Here is a 19567-nt window from a genome sequence, read left to right as displayed (position 1 = left end):
GTGGACTACCTGTGACTGATACGGTATAAAGGTTACTTGAATTACCTGTCTGAAGCCTGACAGGGAGATCTAACAGGTGATGGTTATGTGAGTACGTAACCTCTTAGGAATATGCTAACTCAACCTGTCCAAAGGCAGCACACCTAACACACCTGCAGAGAAGTCCTGAAGACTGCATCGCAAAGCACTTGCTATATTAAATATTAATAATGTACTGGAAAACATCCTAATAACGTGTAACTTCTCCTAAAATTCAAGTGTTGGCACAAGCTGCCAACAAAAGCTGTATTGCTGTTATCACTGTTACCATTTTAAGGAAACTACTTTCAACTAGCGTTGCAAACCTTCCTCTATACCACCCAAAGCCTCTGCTCCCGTCAGCATGGCTTTTATTCTGCTGGAGTGATGCAAGCTCTTCCCCTGCCAAGTTCCCTTTGGTCAGGAGTCTCTTTAGGGTTGGGTGCGGCTTTTTCTGCCCACTTTTTCAGGGGATAACAGGCTTGCACTTTAACTCAGTGTTTGCTTTTCTTTTTCCCATCACAAACTGTTTGCAAGCTTCTGCTTTGACACAGAAACCCAGCACTGAGACAACACAAGCTAAACATAGCAAAGGCAACATTAGGAAGCGCCCATCTATCTTAGCTAAGCAGGACTGCAATCCCATGGGAGTCGCTAAACCACAGCCAGGAGCCACTGCTGACCCCTCTGAGCTCTTCTGGGGGCCACAGATCCACCCAACACAGACCACTGGGATTTCTTTGTCACAGGGAGTTTCAGAGATGCCATAGTGTGGCACAGTGAGGAGTAGAATAGGCTTGAATCCTTCCTAAGCTCCTGGCTGCAGGGAAAAATAACCAGAGGGGCTACTAGCAACGGACGTGAACTGGAACAGTTTATGAGTCTTTTGCACCTGCTGGAGGTGGCCTTGTTCATGGGAGTCCAAAAGGTCACATGCAACCTCTTGTTCCTCACCTCACTCTACCAGAGCTGTGCAACAAAAGGACAGAGGGATGAATGCACTGCTATTTTATGACTAAAAAGAGATACACCAGGTTTTCATAAGAAATTATGCACAAGTGTCCTGTTTGGGCATGGCTCTGTTCTGGACTGGGGCCATCTCCTTTGAGTGCTCAAAGTCCTACTGACTCACAGTAACTAGATTGACAGGAGACCACTATCATCAGTCATGCCCTCAGGTGGGTTAAGACCAACTACTGCTTCCACTGCTTTGAAATCACTTTTAAAAGGCACCCTTTCTAAAACAAACAAACAAGCCTAGCAAGAATGTTGCTATTGATAAATGCACAGTATCCTAATACGTGAGATTTGAGTTTGTCGGTGGAAAAGCACCTAGAATACTTTTTGTGGAGTGTACTATTTAGGTCTTCTGTTCTACTTGACTGTTATTTCATGCCAGAATTAAACAAGACCTGACTGGCTGTATTATTTTGTTGTCTAACCAATCTGCTGATTGGTCTGATTAATTATACAATTATTCCTTCAGCATGACTAATAGTTTTGTCATTACTATACAACTTGCAGTAATGTTTAATTTCTTCTCAAAAAACAACGGTAAAATGATTGTCCTTTAGGGAATTAGTACTTAGCTACCCTTTAAAAAGTAATAAAATGAAGCCTGGAGATGGAAAATTAATTAAAACTGTCTACAGGCTCTATCTTAACTAGTCAAAGACATATTGTCCCATATTAGCAATTAGCGACAAAACAATAAACTAACCGTGGTCCTTCAAGTCTGAAATCAGATTTAGCACATCTGGGTTCAATCCAGATATAACAGAAAAGTGCTGGGATGCAGGTGGTTACAAACATAAATGGTTTTTAAGTTGGCAAAATACCAACTACAGAAATGGTATTTCTTGGAAATGGACATATAATAATTATTGGGATAATGTCATTAGGTTTTCTCTAATAGGCTGCCACTGACGCTGTACTATTTTCATTTGCTTTGCAGAAGTATTCAGCAAGTCTTCTGACCATTTTTACCTTGAAAGCCTCAGATCTTAAAGGCCCTGCAGTACTAAACTGCCTCTCAGTCAAAAAATGCTGGGATATTTAACAGGCTTATTGGCCTCAAATGGTGCAACTGTATTAAAAAGCTGCACTTTCAGCCAGTCAAGATGCAATCATCCCCTTGCTAATGTGTACAGATATCATCTGCCTGAAACCATTCTGTTGGACTGAGTCCTACAGCCATTACTGGAGGAAAGTTTCCACTCTTCCATCCCACCAATTGAACTTTTCATCATACATTTTTCTCTAAGCCCCCCTCCTTGGTTCCAGGTTGATTTTGTCATTCCTGTTCCCCTTGACCACCTTATAACCATTTCCCCAAGGGAGGACATAAAGAAGGTATTATTAGGTAAATTAGCCCTTCTTCTTGTTCCAAAGGTCCCTGAAGCATCTCAGGTAACTAAGACCTCTTTACTAAAATACACAGGAACTGTGTTTTCCTTAGAGGAGCTGTGACAGCAATCAACGTCAACCTTTCATGAAATACCCTCCTGTTGTTGGTCTGAAGTGTACCAGAGAGGGGACAGACAAACTAACTGCTTGCCAGAGGCAGTGGTATTAGTCAATCCCAGAGCAATGGAAATTTTCCTCAAGATAAAGCCAAACCTCAAGCCAAAGTTACTACAGTTCATGGACATCCTAACAAGCATGGACCTTGTTTGAAAAATGCTAAGGAGAGGTTATGATCCCTGGGAGCATGCCAGGTGGAATCTATCATTTCCTAAGCCAAGCGTGCAGGGCCATGATCCCTGCAGGAATCCAGAACAAGGACTGGAATTGCTCAGCATCCTACGGTTCCTGCCAAGGCAGAGATAGAGAGCCCCATTCTGCTGTCACCGCTCAAGGGAGGCTCCTGTGGTGCTCAACAGGAATTTCAGTGCTGACCCAGGAAGCTGGGTCATGGCTTTGCTTCTAAGTACGTTTGCTATTTCTGCACAGGAGTTGTATTGCAGCTTACTGTCCCCTGACACTTCCTCCGTGTCCCTCAGAACCTCCAAGGCCAGGTCCTCACCAGGTCCTCAGTATATACAAGCTGGTAATGCCACACCAGCTAAAAGTAGTGTTCTGGGTCTCCTGGTTACAAGGTGAAACTTTCCTCTAATGCAGATTTTTTAATGTATGTCTGCCTAGGCATAAGATACTGTCACATTTTACTGGCTTATAAGTAACTTTAATTTTAAAAAAAGAAAAAAATTAAATCAATGGTATGTACCAACACAACATGTACCACTGCCTGGAAATTCCTGCTCTAGGGTAGATCCTTCACCACTTCTAAAAACTTCAAAAACTTGCACATCTAACAGCACACATTTCTGCTTTTCTTACTTACACTTTTCTCCATCAGGATCTGTGACAAATTATTCTGGGGGCTTATCTGCCAGGAGTTTTTCATGAAGAACCCGATGGCACTTGAGTGTCTATCAACAGTTGGGGTGAACTTCTTGAAAGTGCATTTTGCCATCCTGACAGGCCCATCATAAATCTGGAATCCACGAATAGGGAAGGTTCTGTGGGATTTAAAACAAAACACAGTCCTGTGTTAAAAGCCTGGGCAAACTCTGAGTCTGCTCTGGAAGGCACAGAAAAGTATTAACGAGTAGCTAAACCACCCTTCCCTTCCCAAAACTGAGATCTGGACACTCATCACACAGTTGACAAAAGATGAAACTCTGTTGAACATCCTTTACAGGATAAGGCTCAAGAGCCAAAAAAAAAAAAAAAAAAAAAAAAAAAAAAAGACTCATCAGCTTGCCTAAGGCTTGTATGCTGGGGTAAAGCAGTTCAAAACCCTTGTCCTCAACCACCCAGGAGTTCATCGCCACAGGGAAGACCCAGAGGGCTGTGTGGCAGCATTGACATTAGGTTCCTTGTTCCAGGGCAGACGGGTTTCTCAGGAAAACATCAGTATGATTGAAAAAAAGGTATCAGTCACACTCCCTGGAGGCAAGTGCCTCCTTGGAAGCAAGTAGCAAGTGGCACAGCACAGTTTCACCTCTCCCTACAAGCCATGTCACACAAGATCCCTAACACCTAGCTCACAGCATTTCATACAGAAAAGCAGTTTCTGCAGTATCAGTCCATGGACAGGTTGTCAAGACATCAGCATTGAAGGAGACACCACTGGAGAAGAAATAATTCTTCTCCAATTTCCAGACCTGTTGTTTTAGTAGTTGGGTCTGGTACAACCCCTACATCCTGTTTTGCACTATGGGACAATGAAAGGACAGATATCAGACGTTTTGGCATATTCCTTTCCAAGAGTAAATTGCTTAAAAATATGATTAGAGCTTGTCTGAACTGCAAAGGAACTTTTTTGCAACTGCAATTATAATAACAACATGGATAATAACTGAGGATAGCTCTGGTTATTCTTGCTGTCCTACACAGATCCCATTCCTGGGTTACTTATGGCTGAGACATACATAGTCAGAACTGTGTGCGTGGCATGTCTGCTGAGTACTGCTTAATACTTAATTTTATACTCCTCATAGGGGGTTTAATAATTGGTGAGCATCACCAAAAACATACATTAGGGTAGAATTTAGGCTTGGGGAAGCACATCTTGCCATGGGGATGTGGGCAGGTACTGTGGTTGCTAGACAGGAGGCTGTGCTGCTATCAAAATAGAAAATAGCATACAGCTATTGAGAGAGAAAGAAGATGCAATAATGAAAAATGGTTTATTCTTTGTCAAACCGGCCACGTTTGCCCAGCAATGCTGGCAGGAAGGACAGTGGCATGGGGTATGGGAGCTGTGCCGGCAGCTTGATGCTGGGCTACCGAAGCACTACACAACAGCCATTTGGTATCTTTCCGATTCTCTAACCCATTCTCCAGTGACTAATAAATTAAGCAGAAAATTAAATCAAACACATCCAGTCGAGAATGCTCTCAAGCTGTTGGCCTGAAGAGTGAGTTTATTCGGATGCTTATTATTTCTGGCCTGTATAATAATTTAAACACCTGGTATAGATTACTCGTCAGTAGTCACATTCATTCCTGAGGCTTTTCCTCTAGCTTACACTAACACCAAGAAGAAATGGCAGAAGAATAACTCACTTGTTTCGGGGCAGTGTTCTGTATTCTCCGTTTGCCCCTTTTCCCCAGTAGCTGTTTTGGCCTCCCTGGGAGCCAGTGTTGCTGCTTTCTCCAACAAAAATGGAGCGCGTAACCTCCAGGCTGGAGCCTTCGTCTGTCGGGAAAGTCCCATCACTACAAGCAAAGAAACACCAGGTAACAACTATACAGCATGGCGCAACTGATTAATTAACACTTCTAATTTTATCACAGACACAGTAGAATTCCTTTCTTAATTTTGAAAAAAGTGCGTGCACTGTTATAACAGTCTGCTTTAAAATTTCTATAGGAACCAGCAAGTTAGGGCCGAGGTAGCTCAGTGCTCAGGCATCAGTAATACAGAGAACTCAGTCTGGGTAAAACTAGCTCTACCTTATATATATATATATACACATTTAATTGTGCTATACCGAGTAGCTTTATAAATTTTTAGCTACATTTCTGAAGCAGGAGCTAAATATCACTGATTCTCATTGACTGCAGTGGGCTTTGGATACAGCTTATTTTTGCAGGTCTTTGGCCAGAGGGGTTGAGATGAGAGCAGTAAGAGCACAGTAGACACCAGCAGAGGAGGCAGGAGACCTGCCGTGCCACCACCTGGGACCATCCCAGCCCCCCCACCCTGGCAGCACACGAGTTACAGGCAATGCTGCTCCACCAGGCTACAGCAGAAGAAAAGTCTCCCCAAATTCAGAGCCAGATGTTTCCAGATGTTTAGTCTACTGGTTCAGGACCTACCATCCAAAAGGAAATATTCGGCAGTTAGATGTATTCCCCAGATGTGCTGAGGCAAAAAGAATGAAAGGCTAAATTGCCCCTTGTGTTAACGGCAGCCCAGGGAAGACTTGATGTGGTCTGGGAGGGAAATGTGAGGTTTTCTTGTGTCTTACAGTAATTACTAGGGGAGTGTCTCAGCTTCCATTCTTGAGCCTGTTACACTGGGGGAAAAAAGTGGGAAGAAGGTCCATTTTAAGAAATTACCTTGCCAGAGTGAGTCCAATTCCATTGTCTGAAAACCTGGGACAGAAGAAACACAATGGTGTAAATGATGAGGAATGTCTGCAGTGAGTTTGGCCTACAGGCCTATTCATGCCTGCTGTGAGGGGAATGATATAACACATAATTACAGTAACCTACCCCGAGTTGCGGAAAATAATGTCGCCGCCCCTGGCCCAAGCCCCATGGTCATTATTTTTAAAAGCAATAAGACCATCAATCACAGCAGGAACTCGCGGCTTTTCAGGATCAGCATCTTGATGTGGGTGAAACCTGAAGCAAGGAGCTCAGTTAATGTGGCACAGGAGACATAGGAACCGACCTCAGACAGAGGAGGTCGTGCCTGGCAGACCTCGTTTGGTTTCCAAGTATCGGCGTGATGGGCCTGGGAGGCGATACGCCCCGGATCAGTGTCAGGCCATTAGCTTGATTTCCTTTCTGTGCTTTGGTACAAAGCAGAGAACAAGAAACACTCATAAGGGTGAAATTCTGCTCCCAGCAAAATCAACAGGCGATTTCTCACTAGACTTCAATGGATCCACAGCTACTCCTTAATTTGATTCCGTGTGATTTAGAGGCATAGAGAATGTTTTTCCCAAGTCACTTGGGTCCTTTTGCAGTTGTCCTTACAAGGCCAATTGAGAATCCCTGGGCTGATCCTAGAAAATCAATTAGGCTCTTTCAAGAATCTCATTCAGCAAAGACAACAGGGTAATTGGAGCTGCTTTCCTCGCATGTACAGACCAGACCTCCATATGCTTCTGTGTCTGCTGAAAGACAAGCTATCATATAAAAGGATTTGCCCTGGGAACTGGACACTTCTTAACTTCTTGCAAGCTATTTCTTGCCACGCTGGGTCTTAATAGTATATTTGTGCCATGTTTGGAAAAGAATCACCATTGCTTTGTCTGAGTCTACCCTCACCTTCTACTTTTTCCAGCTGATGTACTAAGGGATGTGCCTTCTCAGTGCCCAAGGGCGTGATCCTGGCAGGGAAATCTCACAAAGGGACACAAAGTCACCCTTTCAGTCATATGGGAGCATAATAACATGGCATCGATAGGGTATGATGGAGAAGGAAAAAAGCCCAGGCTTTACCAGGAGCGGTGGCTGATTTCTGCCACAGCCTCCTCACCCAGACCCATGGGGCTGCAGTGAGTGAGAAAATGGCCTTAATTCACCAGCTTCCACCCTGAGAAAGGGGACTCGGAGATCTTAAAGCAGTTACAAAAAGCTTTGAGGCCACGTCATTGTCCTCATTAATGCTAGACCAGTCTCAGCAGCCTCTTACATCATCTGTAAGTTGATATAAGATGTATGTTATTAAGTAATTAATAAGAATTGTTGGAGTTTACAAATGTGCCAATGGAGTAATGGGATCTGGATCCCCTTTCACGTGCTTCACTGCTTAGTCCTCATAACCCCAAGTGCACGCCTATCATTTTTGGTCAGCAATAACAGAAACGATTCAGTGCATAACTATGAAGTATTTGCCTCTGCACATCAGAGATAGCTTGTGTGGGTTTTTTTCAGATACTCCAGCCATAATGAGGCATTAATGATCTGCTAAATACAATCCAGAAGCCAAGAAGCAATACAATTATCCAAAAGACTGAGCCATACAGCATATGCTTACCTGGCATTATCGACAGTGAGATACTCTCTGGGATCTTCAGCATTGGCTCTTGTTGTCTTTACTCCTTTTCCAATAAACAAACCCGCCTGAAAACGCACGTGACTTCTATTATTTTAACAGACCACCCAACAGCGACCAGAGAGCCCAGATTTTTATCAATGAACGTGGGCAGCCAGTGCCTGCAGGCTGGGCTTTCACTTCCCTTTCGGTGTCACTTGGCACCACTCAGCATGACATTAGCACAGGATATAGCACACCGAAGTCAGGACAGAGCCTGCCCTGCCATATGTTATGCATCAGCATCTTGGGCTGTCTTCTGACCCAAAGCAAGGCACTGAACTCCCACTCTCTCTCTCTCCCTCACAGAAAGCAATAAAGGACTTTGCCAAGCTCTTGATAACTTTTTGGAAAAAGAGTGTTGTTAAGCAGTAAGGCTTTAAATAAAGAGTGACGAGTCCCCCGACAGTCAAAAGAGAACATGAGCTGCTGTAGCCAACTGAAAGGCTTTGGGCTAAAGCAGCAGCTGTCATGGACCAAAATGTAAAATATACAAGGCACAGAGAACAGCACTGATTTCAACCTAGAATCCTGAGAAATAAGTTAAAAATGCTTTTTATAGCTTACATTTTCTTGTCAACACTGTATTTGCGGGGGAAGTGTTTTTCTTGGAATTACCCTTCAATTTTTGGTCTTATTTTTGAAAGGTGATGAGCAAGCCCTGGCACAAACAACTTTTGTTCATCCCTATATGTCCTTGCACCACTGTGGCCAACAGAAATGCCCAGTATCCTGCCTGTCATTCCTTAAATCTCACTTAGTAGCAGGTGTACCTATGGGCTGGACATACCCCGTCTAACACAGGTAGCCCAGTGAAGTGCCTGAAATGGGACCCCTATTCTGCTTGGCTCCCTCTTCAATAATTAGAAAGAGCATCACCCCCAAAAGTCGATTGTGTTTCAATATAGTGTTAAAAGACATTTATCCAAGTGTAAGATGCCCATAATCATCTGATTTCAGAGCACCACACAGGGTCAGCCCTATGCCGTACTGTTATATTGACAGAAACGTATGAAAATCATCCACATGCCTTGAAGTTGGAGTGGACTCTGTTGTTGTAAAATACTCCCAGCGGGGTATGTTCAGCCTGTCCCTCTGGATATTGCCCCTCAGACTGTCCAGTAGGAACCCGGTGGAAGATGTACCATATCCCAACATCCTAAAAGACAAAGGAAGGTCCAAGAAATGGGACACTACAATTAACAATACAGGTAATTCTGGGGACTTAGGGTTTCCCACTGCGCTGGCCAGATTTCTAACCTGAGCCTGCCAAACCTGCCAGTCCCGGGGGACACACACCAGCCCGTACTCTTACACCTCCCAACGTATCCTTTGCCACGTACAGTGGGTCCCTGGGGCGCACACACATGGGTTTTAAAAATGCATACAAAGTGGGTGAAATTCAGGCGGATTGTAAGAAAACACAGGCTTTGCTATGCAGGCACATTAAACACAAATACGATTTGGGTAAACATCAGAGATAATAACAAGGAGAGAGTATATATTTATATATACACCTATAAAATTTTATTTAGCTATTAACTACTAATAAAAATCAACATCTGCTAAGAGACATCACACACTATTTCCAGCCACAGTTGTGAGAGAAATCACACAAACTGTAGGCAAATACTCGTTCTTAACAGGGACAAAGTTGCAGAAATACATATCCAAATTTTATGATGGCTTACTAAAAATTCATTGCCCTGACAGTTAATGACATCAATAAGAGCAGAATATATGGGAACTGGAGGCAAAGCATAGCTCTTGCCATTAAATGATTTTACCTGAGCACCAGCTGCTGCATTCTCTATTAGGTTGTTGTTTGGATTTGCAATCCAGAATGTGCTGACAGCCCTGAAAAATCAAAATCAAAATGATCCTAAGCAGTTACCAAACAGGAAGGGATACATTTTCATAGCGTTGCACTGGACTTGAGCCACAACTCTCCTATTGACTTTAAAACTCCACACAACCTTTTAATGATACTCTTTAAGGAAAAGAAACTATCTAGTAATGTCAGACATGGTCATTTATGGAGCCACATGCTGAACCTATTGTAAATTATATGAGACTTAACACAAAATCCATGCTCTGTTAAATGCAGCTTAAGGAAACCCAATGTCTTTTTTTTTCTTTTTTTTTTTTTAAGCTAAGCAGCTTGGAGAGTGTCTGAAAAGTGAACTGGAACTTCAGGGGCAATGGCAGGAGGTAGGGGATTCACTATGGATTTACGAAGTTTCTAGGTGGAAAACAAAACAAATGTCCTTGCAGATTGCAAATGGCTTGTTCAGCAGGAGATTAAGGAGGTATCACTTTGAAGGTTGTTCAAATAAGGAGTTTTTGCTTCAGTGGGAAGATCAATAGTGGCACAAACAGAAGCCGGGTATAGCTATGAAAACATTGTCATCTGTTGTCTTACTTCATTTGGTAACATCTTTTGCAGAAATAAAGACCACAGGTAAAAAAAAACCCACTGTAAACCTTTTCTTATGACCATACCAATGAATCTGATCATTTTAAGTAGACTCAATCATTTTTTTTATTCACCTTAACTACTACATAATCAAGAATCCACACTTGTTTGGATTAAGAGAACCACATTAATCTCCATTAACCATATAAGCAACCTTAGTATTTTGCAACAATAATTGCAATTAATTCATTTAGATTATTTACACAAATCATAATAAGTAGAGTTTGGCCATTGCATCCTTTTCCAGAAAATATGAAAATACAAATTTCCTTGGTTTAGCCGTGTTCGCAAACACCAGTCAGACCAGCACCTGTGTCCCTGAGTGGCCACATTACAGCTCATCAATCTCCAAAACAGAAGTTAACTTTGGTCAGCTATATCAGGATATTGTTTATTGTTAAATGATGCTCACTGTAGTTTATGCTAATCTCTGCATTCTCACTAAACCTCCTGATGTACTGTAGGTATTCATATACTTGTGTACTATTGACCAATTCCCTCTAGATGCTCCAGCCCCAGTTCTGCCCTGGTGAAAAAAGGCAAAACCTCCCTTTGCAGTGAGTGGTATCTTTGCCCGCCTATGCCAGGGCTAAGGAACTTGCATTTATCGGACAGATTCCATGGAGCCTTCAACATCTTACTAAAAAGACTTTTGAAAGGGGTTCAGAAACGAGCAAAGTGCTCTAACACATTTATGATGCTCAGGAAACACCGACAGGAATAACCAGCAGCAAATACTCCTTGCTTGGGACTCAGGCAGGTGTTAACAGATGTCTTCACAAGCAAAAGATGGTCAATCAGCTAAATTCTTTTAAAATGAGAAATGGTAGGAAAAGCTACAAATTTTCATTTAATATCAAATAGCACCTTTCAAAAGTTTCACCACAGCATTCTTTGGGACCCAGCTATAAAGCCCAAGGTAGGTGCAAATCCTGAGTACAGCTCCTGGAGCACTTACATGCAGTTGGTGCTGGGCACCGGAATGTAATTCCCATAGACATGGCTGCGGATGGCAAGGCACATCGCCTCATTGCGATCTGAAGGCAAGATGGTCCCCGACCTCGTGAGGAGACCCAAGTTGTGATAAAATGTATTGCGCTGCTCCGTCCCGTCTTCAAGGAAGAAACAGTGCCCCAGAGTGTCATAGCCAATGGTGTCTTTTACCTGGAAAAAAGCATACAGGCCATAGATCGCGACGCTAACAGCAGTAGGAACTATAACTGGTGTGCTTTGCTCATCAATAAATTCCCAAAGTATGTACGGAGTGGGTTGGCCACCCCTCTGCACAGCGAGCAGTGCCTCCACAGGCATCAGTCCTGGAGCTAACTTGAACTACACGCAGTTTGCATAACTGTGGACTGATCTTCTTATACAGTGAAACTGCTATTAAAATTACTCTGAGGAAGATCACAGGCATAATTAAAGGCAAATTGCAAGATACTGGATTTAAAACCACCCTCAGCTCTAAGAGAGAATATTTGATTCAGTGTCATGGACTAAATAGCTGTGCAAAGATAAATGTGTCTCGTGTTAAACCAACAAGTTGGAATGGTTAATTTAGAAATTTTCATGACTGCAACACTTCCCAAATAAAATAAGAAATTCTTTAAAATGCACCATGTGAAGTAATTTATATTAACGAGGTTTCTGTTCTTTCTCCTCCGCTCCCAGAAGGTGCAGGGCCACTTCATTCCTGTAATGATCAGCTTGGGCAGAGATAGTGTTTTACTCTTTTAGTCTATTTAATATTAATTGACATGCACAGGGATATTGCATTAAACCCTAATTTGACCAAGAGGACTTAGCACAAGCCTCCTTTGATGTACAGTCTTATGAAGATAAATTCACAAATCCTTCTTTTAAATGTAAATACTAAATCAGGCTAGCTAAAATACCAGCTATTTGTTACTAAACCTTACTGAAACCTTAACTTTGTACTCAAATGATCCCTGTCAGCATATTTATTCACTCTTCAGGCATACAAAATTCCTGTTGACGTCAGAGGTATGTCTCTGTAAGGCTGCAAGATTAACTAATATTAACCTACGTGGTTATTTTTGTATACAGAGGGATACTTGAACTAAATCCATTTCAGATTCATATCCTGTGATTTCCCCTTAATGGGCTGCAACTGTACATAACATCTGGAGTCACAAGCAGTATAGTCCCCATAGGTATATCTCTACTGGATTTCATTGTTTTCCTGGCAGTCAAACTTGTCATCTGCTGCTCTTGTCGCTGCCTCAATGAGGTGTTCAGGAAAGAGCCAGAAATCAGGCACAACACAACCAGGCACCCAGCTCCTGACTGATAGGGGTTTGGAAATCCACCGAGAGCCTGCGCGCAGGTACAGGAGCTGGGACTGAGCTGCCAGGAGGGCAACAGAGCGCCCACATGCATGCAGTGGTGCTGAACGCGTCCCTACCAGCTGAGTCTCAGAAATACAGATAGGAAATGGATTTAGACAAAAAATGCAAGTGTCCTCGCCAGCCTGCTAAGAACAGTAAGCCTGGCTACTTCTGCCCTTCCAAATGATGGGCAGAAGCTGTGCTAAGCAGGCCACGGAAGGCTATTTTTGGAAGGAAACTGTAACGACAGGCTGCTCGCTGGTTTAAACAGCATCACAATTGCAGAGTTTCGTTCTTCTCAATTTAGCTGAAGTTTGGCTAATCTGTGCTTCAGACAGCTGCATTAAAAACCAGCCTGGTATCTGAAACCAGATTTTAGTTTTAATTAATTCAATTAGTCACAGCTTCAAAGTCACATGGCAGCCCTGAAAACTTACATACACAAAACTATATTGATCACTCTCCTAGCCAGAAATAACATAATTTAAAGATCACTTACATTTGAGATAAGGGTCTGTGCCATTAGATTGAAACCCCAATATCTGATCAATCCTGGCATATCACGGCTTGGAAACAAGTCCACCTGCAGCACTGTGACAGTAGCATGTGCCAGCAGGAAACGCTGCCCACAACACAGGCTACAGCCCCGCCGGTGTGCCCAACACCAGCTGATTAATACGGCTCTAGACACTGAATTATATATATATAGCTCAGCAACACAATATAAGTGACCTTTACGCACTGCAACACTAGACATGAAAGACTACAGTAGCCTGCGTACACCTGATGCGTGCCAGGGCAGCCAGAGGCATGTCGCAGCCTGCTGCCCAGCCGCCCCCAGTAACCCAACCGGGGGCACCGCTGCCGCGGGCTGGCGTAGTCACACAGCCCTGGCACACGGGAGCGGCAGGTGGGAGAAGGGGCTGGCAGACGGTGCTGCATGACCTATACACGGCATACAAACCACAGCGCTCCGTGAACGTACTTCTAAAATTACATCCTCTAAACGCTCAAGACAGGAGGGGGGAAAACCCACCTATCTGGTTTACTCTGCCTCAAGGGGTGAAGTTTCATAGTCTGATGCTGAAACAGGTACCCGTCTACGTTATTTAACTGCTTTGCTCTGATACATGTGCTCTTCTCTGGAACTGCAAATTATTTTAATTTATTTTAAAGCCAGGCTTTTTATTCAATTTTAATTACTCTTTATCTTAATGACTGAAACTATTGAAACCACACGATTCTTCCACAGAATCGCATATTTAACCTACTAATCTATTCACTGATTTCTGGACTCAAAGCCCTCAGCAGTCACATGCGATGGAAATGGATCTCACGCTTGGATTCTTGATTTCACAACCATCGCATCCCAAACATCCAGATAAACCCCTGACAACCTTGCTTCTGATAAAGAGCAAGACTATACACCATTCTTTACAGGGCCAATATTAGTATAAGGCTTATTTTTTCATCCCAGGCAGGTTCCTCCAATTCCAGAGGTTTAATACCAACAGGAGGAGAAAGTGAGTTAAACTACATCCACACATTGGGCAAGTCTCCTGCCACCTAAGGGCTCTGTACACAAAAGCAGGCTCTACAGCCAGAGTAAATCACGTACATGAGAAGGGTATCAATAATTTTGAGTGATCTGGACAATACAAATCCAGTTTAGGATACATGAAAAGTGCTCCCAGTTGTACAAGTCCAGCATTGCATTTCCATGAATACATTCCCTTGGGGGGACTCTTTCACACAAGGGTCCCACCAGAGTGCATCTATGTTATGTCTTACACAGCTTTATGTCCAGGGTTGAGAAAAAGTTGTCAGGAAGAACACGGGAGGTTGTAGATAGTTCAGGGAGTGTCTCTGCCTGAGTACACACCAGGTGAATGAGGAAATGCCCACAGACACCAAAACACCATTCCAGGTCCTGCAGAGCACACAGCAACTGCGCGTGTCAGGACTGGAGCGGGAATCTGTCTTTTCCAGCTGGGACACGTATGTCTTTTTTGTGGTTGTTTTATTTTTCTTTTTTTTTTTTAAGTTCCTCTGCACAATGCCCTTGTGAGGATCCAGGTCAAAGACAAGTTCCTGAGGGCTTTCCTGGCACTGACAAGCCGTTGGGATCTGTCCCTCTCATATTTCATTCTCTTTGTCATGCGAATATTGTTTGATATACTTCACAGTGCCACAGTGCCCTGACTCAAACAATCCCTGTCTTTTTTACCTCCTTTGCAAATGAGAAGTCCGTTGCTTCACTCAGGTCCACTTAAAGTCCATCATTTTGATTTTGAATGAAAGTTCTTACTACCACAAACTGCCCAGAATAACCATGGCAAAGATTGCACTATATCTGATCACACCTTTAATAATACTAAGCAGGCAGTACTAAGAACCTGAAATTTATTGCAAAGAGCAACAGCCCTAACCTGAACACCGCTCAAGTGAAGCTGACAAGTTGGGATGTTTCTCGGGGAAAAGATACCTCATTTCAATATTCTGATTTCTCTTTGCAACACACTTGGCTTTTACTGTTTAGCAGTGCCTAAGCAAAGAAATGAACTTTGTACTAATAAAATATGTCTCCTACCAGAAGGCCATGAGTTCCATGTATGGCAACACACCTAGAGAAGCAGTGGTGGATAGCCAGGTTATCAAGGTACGTTGGGCGTTCATACCCTCCTCTCTCATCCACATCCTCGGCCAAGTGGAAATGCACAGGGTAACTGCCCAGGATTTGCTGCCCCATATTTTTTAATTCCACTCCTGACATGTGAACAGAGCTAAAATTCCTTAGGATCTGTTGAGACAAACGTAGATCCAAGTAAGGCATTAAAATATAAACACACGCAAAAGGAAAACCACTTCTTTTTTTACCCCCTTCTCTCTCATTAGGCAATATGTTTGCAGAACAAACCTGAGCCTGATCCCCGAAGGAGATGTCAGCTCCCTGCTCTGACTCAGAGCAGCACAGCACCTGCAGAGCAGTGTGCCAGCAGCTGCGCACCTCTGGGCATGGGGCTGCCAAGGAACAGCTGCCAGGCAGCATGGATGGTGTTTAGCAACAGTAGTGTGTGACACAGCTACAGACAAGGTACAGACAGGGGTAGCATTTACCACCAGGGTCTATTTCCTGGTAACTATTCTCTGTCAAGTGATTTTAGGTCAGACCTGCACAGCTTCTCGGATTCCACCAACAGGTAGAGGAGTAATTTCACACAAAGCCCCTGCAACAGAAAGACTTTGCACCTCCACCAGCAACACATGGGACAACCAAGAGGAGGCAAAGCACAACAGGGCGAGATTCAGAGCTTCCCTGAGTCATGAAGGGAGCAGGTTTGCTCTGCGGGAAGCACAAGTTCTTCAGCGACACCTCGTGTACCATGCAACTTCCCATTGTTCCCACTGACAGCGATGCCGCTGAAGAATCCCCTCTAGCCCGAGGAAGGGTATGCTTTTGCATACACAGTGAAGAAAATGGGACAGACTTGTTGCAAATCTAGTTTTGCAAAACAGGCCAGTGAACTTTTCCCTCCTTCATAGACAAGTATACTTCACACACACACACACACACACACACGCTCACACCCCACCCAGGACACAACGGTAGTTTCATGCATTATATTTGCTTGTTTACAGACCAGGAGAGGAACTCTCTGAAACAACCTGCTCTGAGCCACCTGCAGGCACATGCATTAAAACCAACTTACTTTAATATGTCCTCCAAATGTATCGAAGGAGAAAAACTGGCATTGATTTTGTCCATAACAGGAGTCTTCCATTTCTCCTTGAATAAGTATATTTCTAGTCAGAAGACCAACCTCTGCCCTCATATCGACACCATCTATGACTTCTCCAATGTGAAGATAAAGTGGGCTGCCTGTGAAAATCAGAGACCTTTTTAGTCAGGGTGAGCACAGCATCTTCATTATCACATTTTTCTAAGCAAGCGCACACCTTTCATTTAAGGCATCACCAAGCCTGGGGCCATGCCCAGTTGTTAGCATCTGGTCCCAGAGGAGACCAGCGCTTCCTCTGTCTTCTAAAAACAATTGCTGCCACTGCTGCCTCTGGTCAAACTTTCAAGTCCCAATATAATATTGGGGCTTTCAGCTCTCGTATGTGCCCATGTGTTTATGGGACAAAAACTAGCTAAAAAGACAAGTAGACGTAGAATGTAAAAGACAAGTCAATGTAAATATTTACCACAAAGGAGTAGCTCGATAAAAATATCTCATACCATCAATTTTCACTTGATTGCTTTTACATTCAGGGCAAGGAAGGAGATTAAACTCTTCAGCCTGGTGCATAGAGTAATCTGTGCTGGCAACGACGATCCGGTCGCCAGGTAACCAACTTGTAACCTCATCCACCAAATGAAGAATTATTCCTTTGGACACTTCCACTTTAAATCCATTATGAGGCACCCCTGGAAAATGAAGCAATCAACTATTTTGATAATTGTATGATATCTGTAAAAGAGCATACCAATTTAATTTTTATCTAGATGGCTCGGCGTGTGATAGAAGTGCTCTAGCTGTTAAATACGTCAGTGTCATCTCTTCATAGGCTACTAAAACGTGACTTTGTGGGAGCGTTGCTGTTAGCTGGGCCACCATCCACATGAGCAAGAGGCTGTGGCGTTATTACCGTTGTTGGGATTCACGGCAGCCAGAGAAGAGCAAAGCAACAGAAGAGAAGTGATTGTCAGGGAAGACTAAACCTTTTATCCATCCACTGAAGGCGGTCACAGTAAAGCGGGTGCCATCGTAGGTGAGGAAATCCCGCTGGGCTACGGCTAAGCCCGTCGTCCCGCTCCCGCGGTACTCCCGTCTGTCCTCCGCGGTGGCGAGCTGGTCCCCGCCCAGGATGCCCACCAGCGCCCAGGGCTGCCTGCAGGAGAGCGGGACGGAGCAGGCGAGTGACCCCGCGGACCCGCCATCCCCCGGAGCTGGGGCGGGCAGGGAGCCCGGGGTTCCCCCCCCCACCCCCGCAGCCGCGGTCGCGCCCCTCGGGCGGGCCCAGCCGCGGGCAGCGGCGGCGCGGAGCTGTCCATGGTGGCCGGGCCGCCCCCCCGCCCGCCGCCCGCCTCACCTGTGGCCCAGGCGGGCGATGTGCCGGCTGCCCAGGCGGTCCCGCAGCAGCAGCCGCGTCGCCGGCGTGAGGCTGCGGGCGGCCGAGTCCCCCACGGCGGCCGCCACCACGCTGCCGGGGGCCTGCAGGGCCAGGAAGGCGCGCAGCCGCCGGCACTCGCCGGGCCGCAGGTGGGTGTCGAAGCGCCCCGCCGCCAGCACCCGCGCCGTGCCGCCGTCCAGGACGCGGAGGTTGAGCCCGCGGCTGCCCCACCGCTTCTCGGAGGAGTAGGGGCCGTGGCGGAGCCCGCCGGGGTGCAGCGTTCTGTCCAGCAGGGTCCAGGAGCGGGGCCGCCGGCCGTGCAGCTCCAGGACGCCGCCGCGACCCACGCCCACGAACTTCTGCCCGAAGCCCTCCACGGCCGCCCCCTCGGCGGCTCGCCCGTACAGTGAGATGGTGGCCCGCGAGCCGTAGGGGCAGCGCTCCGAGCCGATGTGCAGCTCCCCGCCGTCGTGGATGAGGATGTAGCGGGCCCGCAGCGTGATGGGCGGCCCGTGGGGGCGGTCGGCGAACACCAGCCTCCCTGGTGGGCAAGGGGAGAGGAGCGGGGCTGGGGGCGCGCTCCGCCGGGGGCGGGAGGTGCCACCCGCCGGCAGGTCCAGCGCCCCCCCACTCCCCCCACCCCGGCCCCGCAGCGCCCGGGCTCCGGCAGCAGCCGGCAGGCCCGAGGGGGCGGGCAGCCCCGCTTACCTCCGTCGCGAATGACTAGAGAGTGGAAGGCGGCGGAGCTCTCGAGGCGCAGGGCCGCCCCCCGGCCCACCACGGCGGTGCGGCTGGTGTCGGAGCCGGGTCGCCACGGGGCGAGGTGCGGGTCGGCCTCCGGGCAGGGCCCTGCAAGAGACGGGCGGCGGCAGCGGCGGCGGCGGCGGCGGGGGGGCGGGAGGGGCGGGAGGGGGCGCGGTACTGACCTGATGCGCTGCCGCCGCTCGCTGCTCCCCGACGCGTCCCGCGGAGGCACCGGGACCGGCGCCGGGTCCGGCGCGAAGGGCAGCAGGAGCTGTGGCCCCCCGGGGGCTCCCCGCGGCCGGCGCTCCCGCAGCCGGTACCTGCCGCCCGCAACACGTGCGCGGAGCCGGCTCCTTCGCCGCGGCTTTGCACGGAGCCGGCGCACAGGCACATTTTCCTTTAGATGTGTTTCGGCGCTTCTTTTCCTTCTTATTTCCCCACCCCCCCCCCTTCACTTAACGTAGTCAGCCCGAAAACAGAAATTCCTCCCCCCTTCCCAGCTCCATACAAGCCCGGACACGGCGAGGCAACCACAAACAACAGCAGTACGAACAGAGCCGGCGAGCCGAAAACCCCAGCGGCAGATGGACGAGAAGCACCGGCGGGTTCCCAACGCCGGCTGCAGACACCGCTTACTTACCCCGGCCGCGCCGAGCCGCAAACTTTGCGCACCGCCTCTCGGGACTGCCGGCCCGGGCTGCTGGGCACCCCGGCTGGGGCGGCAGGGCAGGGGCAGGCAGGCGCAGGCAGCTCCCGCTCCTCCGCTCCGGCTGCCTCCCCTCTGCCTCCCTATTTATATCCATCTCCCAACCGCTGGCGGTGCCCGCACTGTTTACAGCAGCGGAGCTGCTGGCTCCTCCCAGCCGGGGACGATCCCTCCAGCCTGGACGTATATCTGCGACGGCGCCCAGATGCCCGGGGCCGGGGCAGCCCCGCTACCCGCACGCAAAGCTCCGAGCGCCTGGGGGCTGCGGGCGCCCCGCAGGGCTCCCCGGGGAGCGGGGTGTCAGCCCGGGGGGGCTCTGTGCTGGCCCATCTGGGCTCCGAAGCCCCATGCAAAGCCTGCGGCTGGGGCACCAGCAGCCT

The 19567-nt window shown here is 46.9% G+C and overlaps 2 protein-coding genes across 4 annotated transcripts in view; both read right to left on the bottom strand.

The window, feature by feature from the left end:
- CEMIP (cell migration inducing hyaluronidase 1) overlaps positions 1 to 19349 on the bottom strand; it is a 114079-nt gene extending 94730 nt beyond the window's left edge. For 2 of the 3 annotated variants that reach the window (XM_027801610.2, XM_027801611.2), the window contains exon 1: positions 19122 to 19347. The gene's annotated coding sequence lies outside the window, so the exon portion shown is untranslated. Of the gene's footprint in view, positions 1 to 19121 lie in introns of all 3 variants that reach the window. The other variant, XM_027801612.2, reaches the window with a different exon arrangement.
- Positions 1 to 19567, bottom strand: part of LOC102047789 (cell surface hyaluronidase-like) — a 50707-nt gene that overhangs the window by 30917 nt on the left and 223 nt on the right. Inside the window, exons 2-15 of the mRNA XM_055715878.1 lie at positions 18446 to 18930; positions 17717 to 18278; positions 17346 to 17515; positions 16863 to 17051; positions 16333 to 16502; positions 15213 to 15422; positions 11233 to 11438; positions 9586 to 9655; positions 8829 to 8957; positions 7742 to 7827; positions 6247 to 6378; positions 6091 to 6126; positions 5092 to 5244; positions 3362 to 3539 (exon numbers count right to left, since the gene is read on the bottom strand). Coding sequence (XP_055571853.1) covers positions 3362 to 3539; positions 5092 to 5244; positions 6091 to 6126; positions 6247 to 6378; positions 7742 to 7827; positions 8829 to 8957; positions 9586 to 9655; positions 11233 to 11438; positions 15213 to 15422; positions 16333 to 16502; positions 16863 to 17051; positions 17346 to 17515; positions 17717 to 18278; positions 18446 to 18930 — 2776 coding nt within the window. The remainder of the gene's footprint in view (positions 1 to 3361; positions 3540 to 5091; positions 5245 to 6090; positions 6127 to 6246; positions 6379 to 7741; positions 7828 to 8828; positions 8958 to 9585; positions 9656 to 11232; positions 11439 to 15212; positions 15423 to 16332; positions 16503 to 16862; positions 17052 to 17345; positions 17516 to 17716; positions 18279 to 18445; positions 18931 to 19567) is intronic.

The sequence above is a fragment of the Falco cherrug genome, chromosome 7 (assembly GCF_023634085.1).
Source record: "Falco cherrug isolate bFalChe1 chromosome 7, bFalChe1.pri, whole genome shotgun sequence".
Lineage (NCBI taxonomy): Eukaryota > Metazoa > Chordata > Aves > Falconiformes > Falconidae > Falco > Falco cherrug.
Note: the sequence above shows the minus strand (reverse complement) of the source record. Positions and strands in the feature narration are given on the sequence as shown.